The following is a 13,964-nucleotide window of genomic DNA, read 5'->3' on the forward strand; positions in this document are numbered from 1 at the left end:
TTCTTTAGTTTTTTATTCATTATTCATTTAAATATATAACATAGTTTACACTAAATAAACAACTTTCATTGGTATTAATAAAAAATATATTTATAACTCTACTGTCAATTTTTTAGAAGTATTGAATGATATTTATTTTATAGGCAATTACTCTGGTTTTTAATGGTTTTTGAATATTTAAATGTTTAATAAACGTAAAATAGTGGTACAACTAATGTAGGTATATAATATTCTGCGTCAGCTAAATTAAATTTTACTCTACTTGGGTTTATATCCCTTTTTTACAATACATAATGAAAATTATTTTATAGTTAATGATAAGATGAATCCTTTAAACGTTAATCATAGAGTTTAGCATATAACTAGGAATAAACCTATAATATATCCTGTATATTAATAAGCTAATTATATTTTAGTATAGTTATGTTGACACAATAAAAATTTGTTTAAACTATTACATTTTTATGCAAAAATCTAACTAGTTGATAATATTGAAAGTCAAAAAAAAAGAAAAGATAAATGTAATTCCAAAATAAATTGACATGGCTATCTGAATTTTCGACAAAATTGGATATCCACAGTCCACACATAAAATAAAGATAAATCATCAAACAATTTTCTTCTTTTGCTGACGTAAAAACAAGTAACTGTAGCTAGATACTTATAACATTTTTAATTTTTATATTACCTTTTTTTTGTACAAAGTATAATTTTCAATATCTTTAAACTTTCAGCTATTAATAGATACTTGATATTTTGGATATTTAAAAATGTATGAAAGGTTTATGGCTAAGACTTGAAGTTTTAATACAAAGTTTTATATAAGTGGCTCATACTAGAACCAAGAAATTTCTAAACACAATTTCTTATACACATTTCAAATTTTAATTTTTATAAAATTAGATATTTAAATAAAAAGTAGCAATTTCATTTATTTTGTTATAATTCAAAAATATTTTTCTTATGTTATACTTTATAAATACAATGTCCCAATGACATTTACAAAATATTTGAATTCGTTTTTGGTATTCAGTATTTATTTATACATGCAGGGGCAGACTAGATATTAAGGGGCTCGGAGGGTAAATCATCTATTATTATCATATTTCAACTAATAAATATTTTTAATAAATAATATTCAATTTATTTTCATATGAATGATGTTTATTATTTTTATTTTTATGACACTATTGTGGGCCCGGGAGGCGATCGCCCTTTAGCCTTCCTGTATACCTATTCCCCAAACGGTCCAAACCTATTTATAGTTTACATATTGTTCTACATTAGGTCGGTATTGATTCAAAAGCCAATAACAATACTAAATCATACAATTTATACATTTATACATAGGTGTCATACAAGTGAATACTCCATATTTGCTCAATAAGCATTTTAAACATTAATTGAATTCGTTTCTATCAAAAGTGTGTTTAGAATTATTAAGAAGTAGATAATCATAAAATTATTTATTGTAATTATTGCAGAATATCAAGTCTTTTTACTATATATTTGAGTTAAATTTGATTTAATCAATTCCTTAACCTAGGTACCTACATTGTTAGTCACTTCATGTAATGCTTAGGTTTTATTCGTTTTTTTTCCGTCAATAAAGATAATAATAATAATAATTAAAACAATTTTATAGATTTCCAGCTGTAGTTGGTATTATATGGGAGTTCTTAGACATTTTATAAAATACCAGTATAATACATATTGCCGCTAATTTATACAATATGGTCTTTGGTTGGTCAATTTCCACACAAAATATTCATTTTATCAGGGTAGGCCGCCAGATTTTCCTGTGAGTAAAAGCATTAAAGCACATTCTTCACGTGTCTATGTGAAATGATACGATAAAATATAATTGAATACGTTAAATAATATATCAACAGCGATTCATGCTTTCAACGTTCAGAACTTCAGAAACATTTCTATGTTGTATGTTTCGTATTGAATTATCATAAGTTATAAATTTAAATTAAGTTCATAAGACAGAAGTCGAAGAGTTCTAGCATGTGTAGACTTCCAATAAATATTTGAATCAAACTTGGGAATTAATATATTCTATATTCTGTAATTAAAATCCATTGGAAATTCAGAACAGATCATATTTAGTAGGTACCTAGGTACTTTAAATACTTTAATGGTGATCTGTTTAGAGAGAAGAGACTACATTACTACAATAGTGGCATCAATAGATTGTGGAACAAATATTTCTTAGAATAAAATGATTTTCGAACAAAAGTTAGAGATTCTAAAGTGTTTTGTGATAAGGATAGATAATAAATGATAATGAATTTTATAAAATTATAACATTATCCATTATCTATTATTTAATTTTTACGGTTCTTATACAAACTACAAACCGCTTTTTAATTTTAATTTTTTAATTTGGTTATTGTTTACTTCAACCAGATGTTTCGAATCAGTCAGAATTTGATTACTTCATTATCACATGAATTTTTTTAATATTACAACGTACCTATCTTTAATAGAGTGAATAGCCAATTAGTATATCGAGTGTTAACTTCGAAAAATATAAGATGATCAACAGTCAACCAACTTCATATTATTTTTTGATTGTTATGGTATTATAATCTGTAATGATACTTGTAAGTCGTAATATTAATCTTATAGTTACTTTACAATGTATAATATACAAATAATAAGATAACTTCATGGTGTGGACTACAAGACATCATTAAAACTTAAAATGTAATTTGCACACTACAAAGGTAATATACTTATATATTAATTATTTAATAAAATTCCATTTCAAGTTTAATTGAAATATAAATAAATGTATAATGAATTTATTATTTTATATGTATTATGATTTATGAGTTATGAGTGTTATGACATTAACATGTATAATGTACTCAGAAGTCAGAATTATTATAGACTCTAGATGAAATGAGCAAATGTTTTACTAAAATAATAAATATGTCTATCATAAACTTATTATTAGAAATTAAAATAAATCATTTGAAAACCTTAAGTTTCGTAAAATAGCTATTTATACTCGTAAAAATTATACATGGTAAATTATGTAATAAAAGAATATTATCTTTCCAAGTAAAAAGTATTATTAAGTATTAATATTTAATTATTGGCATGTATCTGAAAATATATTATAAATAAATAACTCTTTTATGTTATATGACTATAAAAACAAAATAATGAATGATGTACCTATTGTTTTTTAAGTTAAGTACATATTCAAATAATTTAATGTTAAGATTTAGGATAGTTTTTTTGTTTTTTTTTTTCAGAATATTTAATTAAATAAATAAAAAGATTAACGAGTAAATTACTAGTCTGTTTTATAGTAGGTGTTGAGTGGATCACTGTAATGAATGTGTTAAATTTAAATTCAATGATATATCAATGTATATGAAAACATATTATGAGACAGTCTGTCAGCCTATATCACTAAATACATTTCATATTGTATATTTTGACATGCAATGTAGAAAAATGTTGCATTCATTATATTATTTTTATTAGCTTTTGAGTAAATACTATCTTAACATAAAACAATGTAAATAGATTTATCATTATATAATTAGGTAATAACTTAAAATTAATTAACATATTTTGAAAATTGCATTAAGTAAAATTCATAATATACAAAAAGTTTTAAGTCTACTATTATAATGTTTTTGTATAAAAACAAAATAACGATCATTATTCATTGTTTAAGTATGAAAAGTTATTCAATGTGATTCGCTTTAACTTTGATACATTTTTCCGTACGGCAATGTAATGAATTCCATATTTTTTGCTTTAATATGCATTACTTTTCATTTGTAAAAATATGCATTAACCATTAAATGTGCAGAAATATGCAAAAAAATTGATTCAAATTATTATGATTTAAAAAGATAACAGACAAAAATCTAAAAAAGTGATAAGAAAGAAATGTGTAATTGCATAGAAATCTATGCTTTACTTATGATCTCCCAAACTACCAACTAGATTCAATACTAACAGATATATCATTTAAAGTTGGGATTTATTTTCTTCAACATTTTTTCTGATCGAGTTACATACACACAAAAAAAATTAAGTTTAATATTAAAATAAAATAGCAATTAAAAATTACTCCTGAATTCATTATTAATTATATTTTTCTTGTATTTTTCTGTATACCTGTAATCTACAATATGTAAACAAAGTTTAATGTATAAAATAAATTATTTTAGTTTTTATCATAAATTTGAATGTTAACTAAAAATCATATTTTTTTTAGTTTTCTGAATAGTTTCTTTTAAAGTTTATGATAAACTTTTATAATTTTTTTGTTAAAATACTAAGGTTAATTCACTGTAACATTTTTTAAAAACACAAAAATCATATTTTCTAATTAATAAAACCTGAAATATATAAGAAACAAAACTTAAATTAAGGATATGAGTCGTATAAATCATTAATTATACAAATCGATTATCTATTTATTAATATACAAATTAAATACTCCAAAATTATATTAAGTATATTAGTGCAATTCTCTTTAGAAATTAAAAAAAAGTTAAGTACTCAATAGTTCATAAACCTAATTATTATATATTTAAGGGTAATAAATTTCATATTTTCGTAATTTAAATACTTGACTATGATTTTATTTTATTATTCTAAATTATTATTATAATTGTGTTTTTTAGGAAAACTAATGGTTAAATACAAATGCAAATGCAAATACACCGAGATTCACTATAGTATATAATCATGAATATTCAAACTGGAAATGGATTAGATTAAATTATAACTATATTTTAGGCCAACACGAATAAATTTTAATACTAAAATGGAACAAAATACTATGGAAATAGTTCACGATAATGCATCAAATGATAAAGCTGATGTTGAAATGGAACATCAAAATGAAAAAGATATAAAAAGTAAAGAAGAAAAACAAGAGTCACTTGTCAAATTAAATGAATTAACAGAATGTTATAATACTATAGATGAACCACGAGAAATTAATGAAGATAATAATTTTGATAAAAATAATAGTAATATAGTATTAGGTTCGAAATTAAGAAATTTAAATGAATATGTAAGCTGTGCTAATGTGATAAAATTACAAGAGTTAAAAAGTGACCCATTATTTGAAGATACAAGTGAAACTAAAATCATACCAGAATTGAATAATTTTTCCAGCCATGAATTAGAACCTGAACAATATTTTAAATTAATTTCTAAACAAACTGAGAACTTCAATTTAAGCTGTGACGATACTAATATAATTTTACCTAGTTTCTCTGATTCACATTGTACAGACAGTTTTTCTTGTTCTCTTTATTCAAATAACATATCTAGTCCATCTAGTCCGTCATGTATTTCTTATATGTCTTCTTTGCCTGAAACATCAAATGAACATTCAGAATATAATTTCCACAAAGAAGATCTTTTATTTAGTTATTTTGAAAAAATTTCTTATGATAATTCTGAACCAATGTCAAGTTCTAATGAGATGATCGAAACAAAAGAAGATGTTGATAATGTTGAAATATTGTCATTAGTTAAGGGTAATCATACTAATGAATCATTAGAAAAAAAAAAATTAATTAAGCTCAATCTTCTTCAATATGTATTAGAAAATGTAAAATTAGAAGATAACAATGAAGTTCAAAAAAATTCTGAATGTTTTGTAGAAGACAGAATAATTATTAATCCAGATATTATGTACAATATTGAACTTAAATTACATCTTAAAAAAATGAAACTCTTAACAGAACAAGTTTCAAAAACACCTGATGACTTGACGATGTTAAATGAATGTAAAGAATTAATGATAATCCCTGAAATGAAACACGGGCGACAAATAATTACAGATGAATGTAACCCATTTCCTGAAGATATTACTGAATCAAATTGTGATAATATTCAACACAAGGACGGGGATAAAATCTTAGTCAGCCTAGCAGCATTGCTCTCTCATGTTGGATTTGATTTTACTTCAAAAGACACTTTATACCTTCTAAGAGATGAAGCAATCAATTACATAAAAAAATTTGCAAATATTATGAAAAACAATTTAGATATGCAATCAAAAAGTTCTTATCCAAGCAATATTGATCCAATTCTGAATAGTTTTCAAGAGGTAATTTATTTACATTATTTAATTATACTTTATTAAGATACACATTTTCAATGACTAAACTTGATAATACCTATGATTTATGAATCGATATTTATTTAATTATTATTTTATTTTTTATTATTTAAATAAAACTTGGATTTTATTGACCTAAAAAATACACAAAAATGCAAAAATTAATTAAAAACTCTAAAAAATGAATTTAAAAATGACCAAAAGATATACTTAAATGAACGAAAAAAATGTTATTTTAAAATAATTATTATTCATTAATTTTTTATACTTACACAAAATAAATAAAAATTTATTTTAAGAAGTAAATTAAACAAATATATTCAAATTTGAGTTGACAATTAATTTTATTAATTTTTTAATATCAATGGACTAAAGTAGGTAATTAGAATTACTGATACAATACATATTAAAAAAAGCTAAAATAAACAAAAATACGTTCAAATAGACAAAATTAATGTACAATTTGTAAAAATAATCTTAAAATACAAAATAAAAATTATAAATTTTAAATTGTTATATAACAAAAAAAATTTTGTTTTTTGTTAGAATTGTAAAGCACTTAAAAAAAAAAAAAATGCAAAAGTCATCAAAATCACAACTCTGATAATTACCTATTATTTACAACTTATATATTGTATATAGTGTTAACAACTTATTGTGTAAACAATAATAACTTTATGATTGGATTATTATTATTCCTTCCAACTGTTTTATCTATTTAATTTGTTATTATTTGACTGTTTTACTAAAATATTATGTCAGTAAATACTAAAAATGTAATTAAATATTTTAATATTTTAAAAATAACAATTAGTTTTAAGAAAAGAGTAAATTAATTATTGTTATTTATTTTTATCAAATCTAATATAATATCAATATTGATATCATAAAAATACTATTTATGAATTGAATTAAGTAATATTTTTTATTATAAAACAGTTTTATATTTAAGCATATTTTCCATAAAAAAATTTAAAATTAGTAGACTTTGTGCGTAGTTTTAATTTTGTATGAGTATATAGATAAATATTTCAAATATTAAATACTGGACCTGGAAATTAAATGACTGCATTTTCTTATAAAGAATTCTGAACATAACTGTGAAGCAATACTTAGCTATATACAAGTTTTATTAATTTGTAGTTCATACAAAATAGTAAAGATTTGCAAATAATACTCACCATTTCATTTTTGTTATACCTTGTAAATAAATATATAAAATTAAAATTTTCTCCTTTAATATTTAAATGAAATATTAGTTTCTATGAACATAACTATGTTCTTTGAAAGTTTACTTATCAGCAAAGAAATCAAAAATGTTTATGTTTAGAAATGAAATAATTTAAGTTAATTTCCCATATCATTGATTTTATAGGTAATGATATATTCTTTAATAATAACTAACTGTTTGGATTAAAAATACTAAATTACTAATTTCTAAATTGTTGGTGTGTTTCAGATGGGTATGAAAGATGGTGTGGTAGAATTGATCAAACATAAAAATGATGTATTTGGTAAGCGTAATAACTTACTGAAGGAATGTGAGCATTTTCAATTAACAATTGATCAGTTTGTTAAAAGTTCATTATTAACTCCTCCAATTAACAATAAATATGACACTCAAAAATTCTCTGTTGGAGAACAATCAACGAGTAAAATTAATGTTACAAAAAAAAGTATAAAAGAAAAAGCGTCCACAAGTACTCAAATTAATCATTCTAAATATGGCAATGTTGATAACATAAATATAGAATATATTGAAACTGATACAGTTGATGTTCATAATAGGAAAATGTACTTTACAAAATGTTCGAATACTGATTTACAACTTAACGATCTCTTGAAATGTTCACATATGTTAACAAAACCCTCAAACTGTAAATTTGATTCATTTACAACTAAAAATTCATTTTTAAGTACTAATAATTTATGTAAACAACAGAATGAAAAAAGTATTAATCATCTGAAAAATAAAAAACTTCTTGATGTACTTCAGCCCGACAATATTTTTGATACAACTGAAAGCAAAATGAATATTGATAAAGTAAAAATCCAATCTACTTCGACCTCTAATACAGTTACTCCTAATTTTGTTAAATCTATTGGATTAGATCAAGCGTCTTTCCAAAAAGTTATTGATGAATTCAATACAAATTTTGATCACGAATCTGTTTATGGCAACTGTTCATCGTCGCAAAATATTCCTATCTTAAATAATTCAGATATTGACAATGCAATGAATGAAGAAAACTACTCAGACTACCCCAATTGAGATGAATAAATTATAATTATGATTCAATTTTCAAGAAAATATATTTGCTTACATTATCTCTGTCCAATAAAAATATACTCGTATATTTATATAATGTATTCAAAATAGTATTTTTTGTTATTAGAGTAAGATTAACTAATCATATAATTTAAACGTCAGAACATTATTTGTATTTATAATTCAGTAGATTCTTTTTTATATCAAATTCTGATATTTTAAATTTAGTTATATCTTGAACTATCAGTAAATCCTCTTAAAACTACCATTATATATTTTAATAGTGTTTTACTCCTAATAGTTTGATACAAAATTTATAACTTTTTTTTTAACCTATAACATTTAAATATAACTCTTATCATAGTAAAAATAAAAAAAATGTACAGTAAAAAACAATGAAAACAACATCTTGATTTTTTCTCGATATCTTGTATTTCTTTTTGTTTTCCTTGAAACTTGACAAAAAAAGAGTTCAATATATTACAAAATTCCAACTACAGATACGCAAAAATAATACTTTTATAAGTTTGTGATATCAATGCACAAACACAGATTCTTATTTTAAATCTGGATATTCACTCAAATATTAATTATATTTTATGTTTGTAAGGGGGAATTAACTCTAATGAACTTCCTTTAATAAATTGTAATATTGTTTCAATAAAAATAAAAAAATAAAAATATATTTATAAAATATATTATTTTAGTAATACTTTTGAAAATTTTAAATAATGTAAACGATTATTTTTTTAAATATTACTTAATTAGTTTTCATTAAGAATAGATATAAAATTATTTTAAATACTAGGTAAATATTTAAAAAAATATATAATATAATTAGTATCACAATACAAGTATAATTCTTATTATTAATTTACTTTTTGTGGGTAATACATTAATTTTAATTAAATTTGCTGCCAAAAATCATCATTTGTATTTTATTTTTACTCATAATAGAAAAATATAATTTCAAAAATGTCTTTCAATTTATTTGATATAAGGATGCATCAGTTTGTTAATTAAAATTAGAATTTATTTTTACTTTAATTAAACTAAATTATTTAATTTATATTCTATTAGTATATTATATTTTATTTGGCAAAAATTAAAAAAATATATTTATATAGTTGTTTAATGGCCGCTAGGGATTAAAAATTCCTTATTTTCTTAATTTTTATTTACTATTTTATATGTAGAATATCAATATAATCAATAAGTACAGTCTAAGAAAATACAGACATGGAATCTCTGGTTAAAGTGACCAGCATTTTTAAAAAACAAGTTTATTGACCTAAATTTGTGTTATCTATTGTTAGTTTATACTTATTAATATATTTAAAGAATTTTAAAAATAAAATATTTAATGTATATTATACATGGGCGTTCCCAGACATTTTTCTAGGGAGGGATAGGGGCAAAATTAATTTAAAAAAATAAATGAAATTTTTTTTATACATTTTAATACATTATTATGTTTTGTCATTATTACATTAAATTATTACTATTAGGAAATAAATTTAAAATTCTATGGGGGGGGGCAGGTGCTTCGCTTGCCCACTCCTGGAGACGCCCATTATATTATATTTATAGATAGTAATATGAACCTAAATTAATACAGTGAAAACTGTCTAAAGCGGACCCTGAATAAAACGGAAAACTATCCAATACGGAATTTTTCTATGGTCCTGGCACGTTCTTATAGTTTTATATAGACGCTCAACTTCAATAAAACAGAACCTTCATCACGCGGAAACGGAACGACAAAATTTCTTCTTTGTAACTGTGAAACAGCTTTACACCAACAGTCGTACGTACACTTTTAATTTTATTATATCTTCCGTTCATCGCATTAAATATATTAAAATGCCAAAATATAAGTATCTTTCATTAAATGAAAAATATCAACAGATCAAATTTAATGAATTTTAATGAATTATATTATGTATTTAAAACAATAAATTGAGAAATATTCTTTGATATTTCTTATTCGTTTGAATTGAATAATCCGGAATTTTTCCGTTTTATTGAATAAAGCGGAAAACTGCTTAAAGCGGAATTTTTTGTTGGTCCCATGCGATTCCGCTTTAGACAGTTTTCACTGTAGCATGTATCAATTAAAATAATTGAAAAATATTCTATATGAACACATACATTTTGTTTTTAAAATTATAACTAAATATTAAATATTAATTAAGGTTTTGGAATAAATCTTGTTTATGGAAATGATTGATATAGTGTATTAAGCAGTGAAATTAGGAAAATTTCTATAATTCATGTAAGGTCTGAGTAAATTGAACAACCATTGGTGTTTTATAAACAATCAAATAAAAAATTTGTCTTTTAAATATTAAGATGAGGTTAATTGTAGAAAAATGTCTTATCAGAATAATCAGTAATTATATTATAACATGCAATATAAAAAAATAAAAAATAAATTTAATACTGAGGTTCATATAACTATTTTGTTTTAATATAAATGTAGGCAGATAATATGTTTAAGAATTACATAAAATAAATATCCTAAATACTGAATTTTAATCAATAATAATGCAAAATGGTATAAATAATTGTTTTATTTACAAAAAATGTTATATCAATGAAGAAATGCAACTTCATTTTATGAAGTCGTTGAACATGTTTCTAGTTCTTCATTTTCTTGTTTGACAACTGAATTTTCTTGAAACACAAGTACTGATACTGGTTTTGCTTTTGCTGTTTTATTGTTTTCTAGCCAAGCTATAAATGTAGCTCTATAAAATATATTACAGTTTATTAAAATGTATATTATTAAAATGAGATTATATATACTTACTTGCAATGCTTGTAAGTGCAACTAACACTACAATATTCATTATCCCACTCGGGATGTTGAATAGCTGCATTATTGCATCCTTCTGCTATGCATATATCTTGTGTTTTAATTTCAGGAGTTGTAGAAGAAACTCCTATAAGAAAAAATTAATTTATAAAAGAAATTATAAGATTTTAAATACAATTTTTATGTTTGATAAAGAATATTTTTTTTTATGAATAATACATTGTATAACTAATAGATAACAGTTATATAACTATATATACATATATATATAGTTTATATTTAATACTACTAAATTAAATTAAATATTATTTTATTCGAAAATAACTAATAATTAAATATTTCCAACTCTTGATGAATTATTAAAAATTTAAACAATATGAGCAAAAAAATTTGATCTACAATATTAGACAAAAAACTAAAAAAAAAATTATAAAATCTTAAATTTTTAGTTAAGATTTAAAGTTTAACACATGGTTACTTATGAATAGTTTAAACTTAAACCAAAAATATCTAAAAAAAATTTACCATTATTAAAACTAGATTTATATTTAAAATTTATATTAAGCAATATAATAAAAACATTTGATCAGAAAAAAAATTATCTTAACAATTTATTTAACTCCGTCATGTTTATTATTTCAGTGAATTTACCTATTATATAATTTAAAAAAAGAATATTAGATACTAAGCTTAATGAAATTAGAATAAGAAAGCTCTATGAAATTAATATAAATACAAATTAATAATAACATTCTAGTAAGTAATCTAAATTTTAGTTCATGTATTTATTTTTTATTGCTGTTGTTTCAAATACATACATACATATATATATATTCACACAAAATTGAGTATGAATGCTAGTATATTTTTTTATAGATATTGAAACAAAATTACATTTAACAATAGATTTTAATTTGAATAATTATTTCGTAACAATTCAAAAACATTATTAGAGAAGATTTGAATTTTTATGTACATTATAAATTTTACTATATACAATAACATTTTCAAAATACAGTAGAGCTTCGATAGTCCAGACCCCTGATAATCTAATAAACATGGTTATCCAAATGGCATAAGTCCATTTGTTAGTAAATACATTTATAATTTGTTTGGAATTAAAAGTATTATTCAGAAAAAAATTACTGACTAGTGACTATTATACTTAAGTTCTACAGTGAAACCTATATATAACAGACAGTCACAAGACCAAAATAATTGTCTATTATTTGACTTATAAATTAATAACAATAATATAATTTTTTATAAACATATAAATTAAATGGTGTTTGTTGGTAAACACATAACTAGAAAACAGATAAATTAATAGAACTAATTTTTTTTTTTTTTAAATATTTTTAAGTCTAAATAAGGTTTTACAAAAAGAAAAATGGAAAATTCAGGATAATGGATAATTGAAAAATTAAAGTGCTTTTTGTTTTTGTTTGTTTTTTTTTTTTTATGAACTGCAACTATATAGGTATATTTGCAGAAACTTAACATACACATTGTGTTCTGATGACAATACTCTTAACAGTCTGAACCACTTTCAAAACAATGTTTGCTGGGTCTGCAAGTATGATAAATATCTATGTTATTAATTACTATGATAATATATGTAATATTCTTGAAAAAAGTGAAATCAACCTACAATAGTAATAACAGTAAAATGATTAATTTTACTAACAAAAAATATATTATCATGTAGTATGCTTATGAAATAAGCTATCGTTTCCACTCCGAGTGGTTTTTCATATTATATAATAATATATTATTGAATTCAAGTGTAGCATATTAGTAACAGTGACACTCTCAACACTTACTGTACAACACAGCAAGACCAATTTATCCACCTTTTTTCAATTTTTAATATTAATTATTTAGTTATATAAACTTAAAGAAAAAAAAATTATAAAATACATCTATTTACTCAAAACATTTGATTTAAATAGTTTCAAATTGATAATAAAATATTTTACTGTTAAGTACACAAACTAATTTTAAAACAACAAACAACTTAAAAGTTAAGACTGTTATTTAAAAATAATGTTTTAAATTTCTAGTAAATAGAAAATATTTTAAATTGATAAGGTAGCATAAAAATGATAACTTATACCAAAAAAGCATTTAACTTGAACTTTTACCTGTATTTCCTGTTGTTGTTGATATACTTTCACTTGCATCAATATCAGCATCATTTTCATCAACGTTAGTGTTGATTGCAGATTCATCAGTAGCACTTGTTTGCTAAATTAAATAACAGAAAATTATAGTTAATTCAAGTCCAGGTATCTGTGGGTAGAGATGTCTTATTTACAAACTCTAACCTCCGCATTTACTATGGAGGACATGTCTAGTAATTACAATCACAACTTAACTAAAGTATGAATATGTCTCGTTGCCCGGGGTTTGATAATAAATTGTAAAAGACTTAACGTTGAGAGTTATGACTTGGAAATAATAACTAACAGACAAACAGGCAACAGTTATAGATATTAAAAAGTGATTTAATGTTTACAGTATATTTTTTTGAGATTGCGTTGTACGCAATACTTTGATTTGTGTATAGACTATAAGGGTAGCAATGGCACAATTTAATGATGGCATTTGATTCACTGAATAATTAATGTAACCAGTAGCCGGTAAGTAAATACTATATAAAACAGTAAATTTTATTCTCGTGGGTCGCCATAAATCGATAATGCTACGCGGGACTTTAATCGTTATCACTTATCACAAATATGAGCTTGTTTAGACAC

At 22.6% G+C, this 13,964-nt stretch overlaps 2 protein-coding genes across 4 annotated transcripts; one reads left to right on the forward strand and one right to left on the reverse strand.

The window, feature by feature from the left end:
* The first annotated feature begins 2,343 nt into the window (after positions 1 to 2,343).
* LOC112591447 lies at positions 2,344 to 8,465 on the forward strand. Of its 3 annotated transcripts, none has more exons than XM_025335266.1 (3): positions 2,344 to 2,735; positions 4,665 to 6,106; positions 7,578 to 8,465. In XM_025335266.1, the coding sequence occupies exons 2-3, from the start codon at positions 4,808 to 4,810 to the stop codon at positions 8,388 to 8,390; spliced, it is 2,112 nt and encodes a 703-aa protein (XP_025191051.1). In that variant the 5' UTR covers positions 2,344 to 2,735; positions 4,665 to 4,807; the 3' UTR covers positions 8,391 to 8,465. The 3 variants fall into 3 exon arrangements, with proteins under 3 accessions (XP_025191051.1, XP_025191052.1, XP_025191054.1); XM_025335267.1 differs by having other exon boundaries at positions 2,344 to 2,715; XM_025335269.1 differs by having other exon boundaries at positions 2,344 to 2,612.
* Positions 8,466 to 10,942: 2,477 nt separating this feature from the next.
* On the reverse strand, positions 10,943 to 13,908 carry LOC112591448 (TOX high mobility group box family member 4-like). The gene is made up of 4 exons (XM_025335270.1): positions 13,533 to 13,908; positions 13,350 to 13,452; positions 11,200 to 11,332; positions 10,943 to 11,137 (listed from the first exon to the last, which is right to left on the reverse strand). The coding sequence occupies exons 1-4, from the start codon at positions 13,554 to 13,556 to the stop codon at positions 11,005 to 11,007; spliced, it is 393 nt and encodes a 130-aa protein (XP_025191055.1). The 5' UTR covers positions 13,557 to 13,908; the 3' UTR covers positions 10,943 to 11,004.
* Between the last annotated feature and the right edge of the window lie 56 nt (positions 13,909 to 13,964).

The sequence above is a fragment of the Melanaphis sacchari genome, unplaced genomic scaffold, assembly GCF_002803265.2.
Source record: "Melanaphis sacchari strain LSU unplaced genomic scaffold, SCAv2.0 Contig134_pilon_pilon, whole genome shotgun sequence".
NCBI lineage: Eukaryota > Metazoa > Arthropoda > Insecta > Hemiptera > Aphididae > Melanaphis > Melanaphis sacchari.

Coding starts and splice junctions, on each gene's coding strand:
- LOC112591447 (XM_025335266.1), top strand. CDS start 4,808: ATGGAACAAAATACTATGGAAATAGTTCACGATAATGCATCAAATGAT. Junction 6,107..7,577: donor TTCTGAATAGTTTTCAAGAG/GTAATTTATTTA, acceptor GGTGTGTTTCAG/ATGGGTATGAAAGATGGTGT.
- LOC112591448 (XM_025335270.1), bottom strand. CDS start 13,556: ATGTCCTCCATAGTAAATGCGGAG. Junction 11,333..13,349: donor AACAACAACAGGAAATACAG/GTAAAAGTTCAA, acceptor TTTTTCTTATAG/GAGTTTCTTCTACAACTCCT. Junction 11,138..11,199: donor TGCACTTACAAGCATTGCAA/GTAAGTATATAT, acceptor TATATTTTATAG/AGCTACATTTATAGCTTGGC.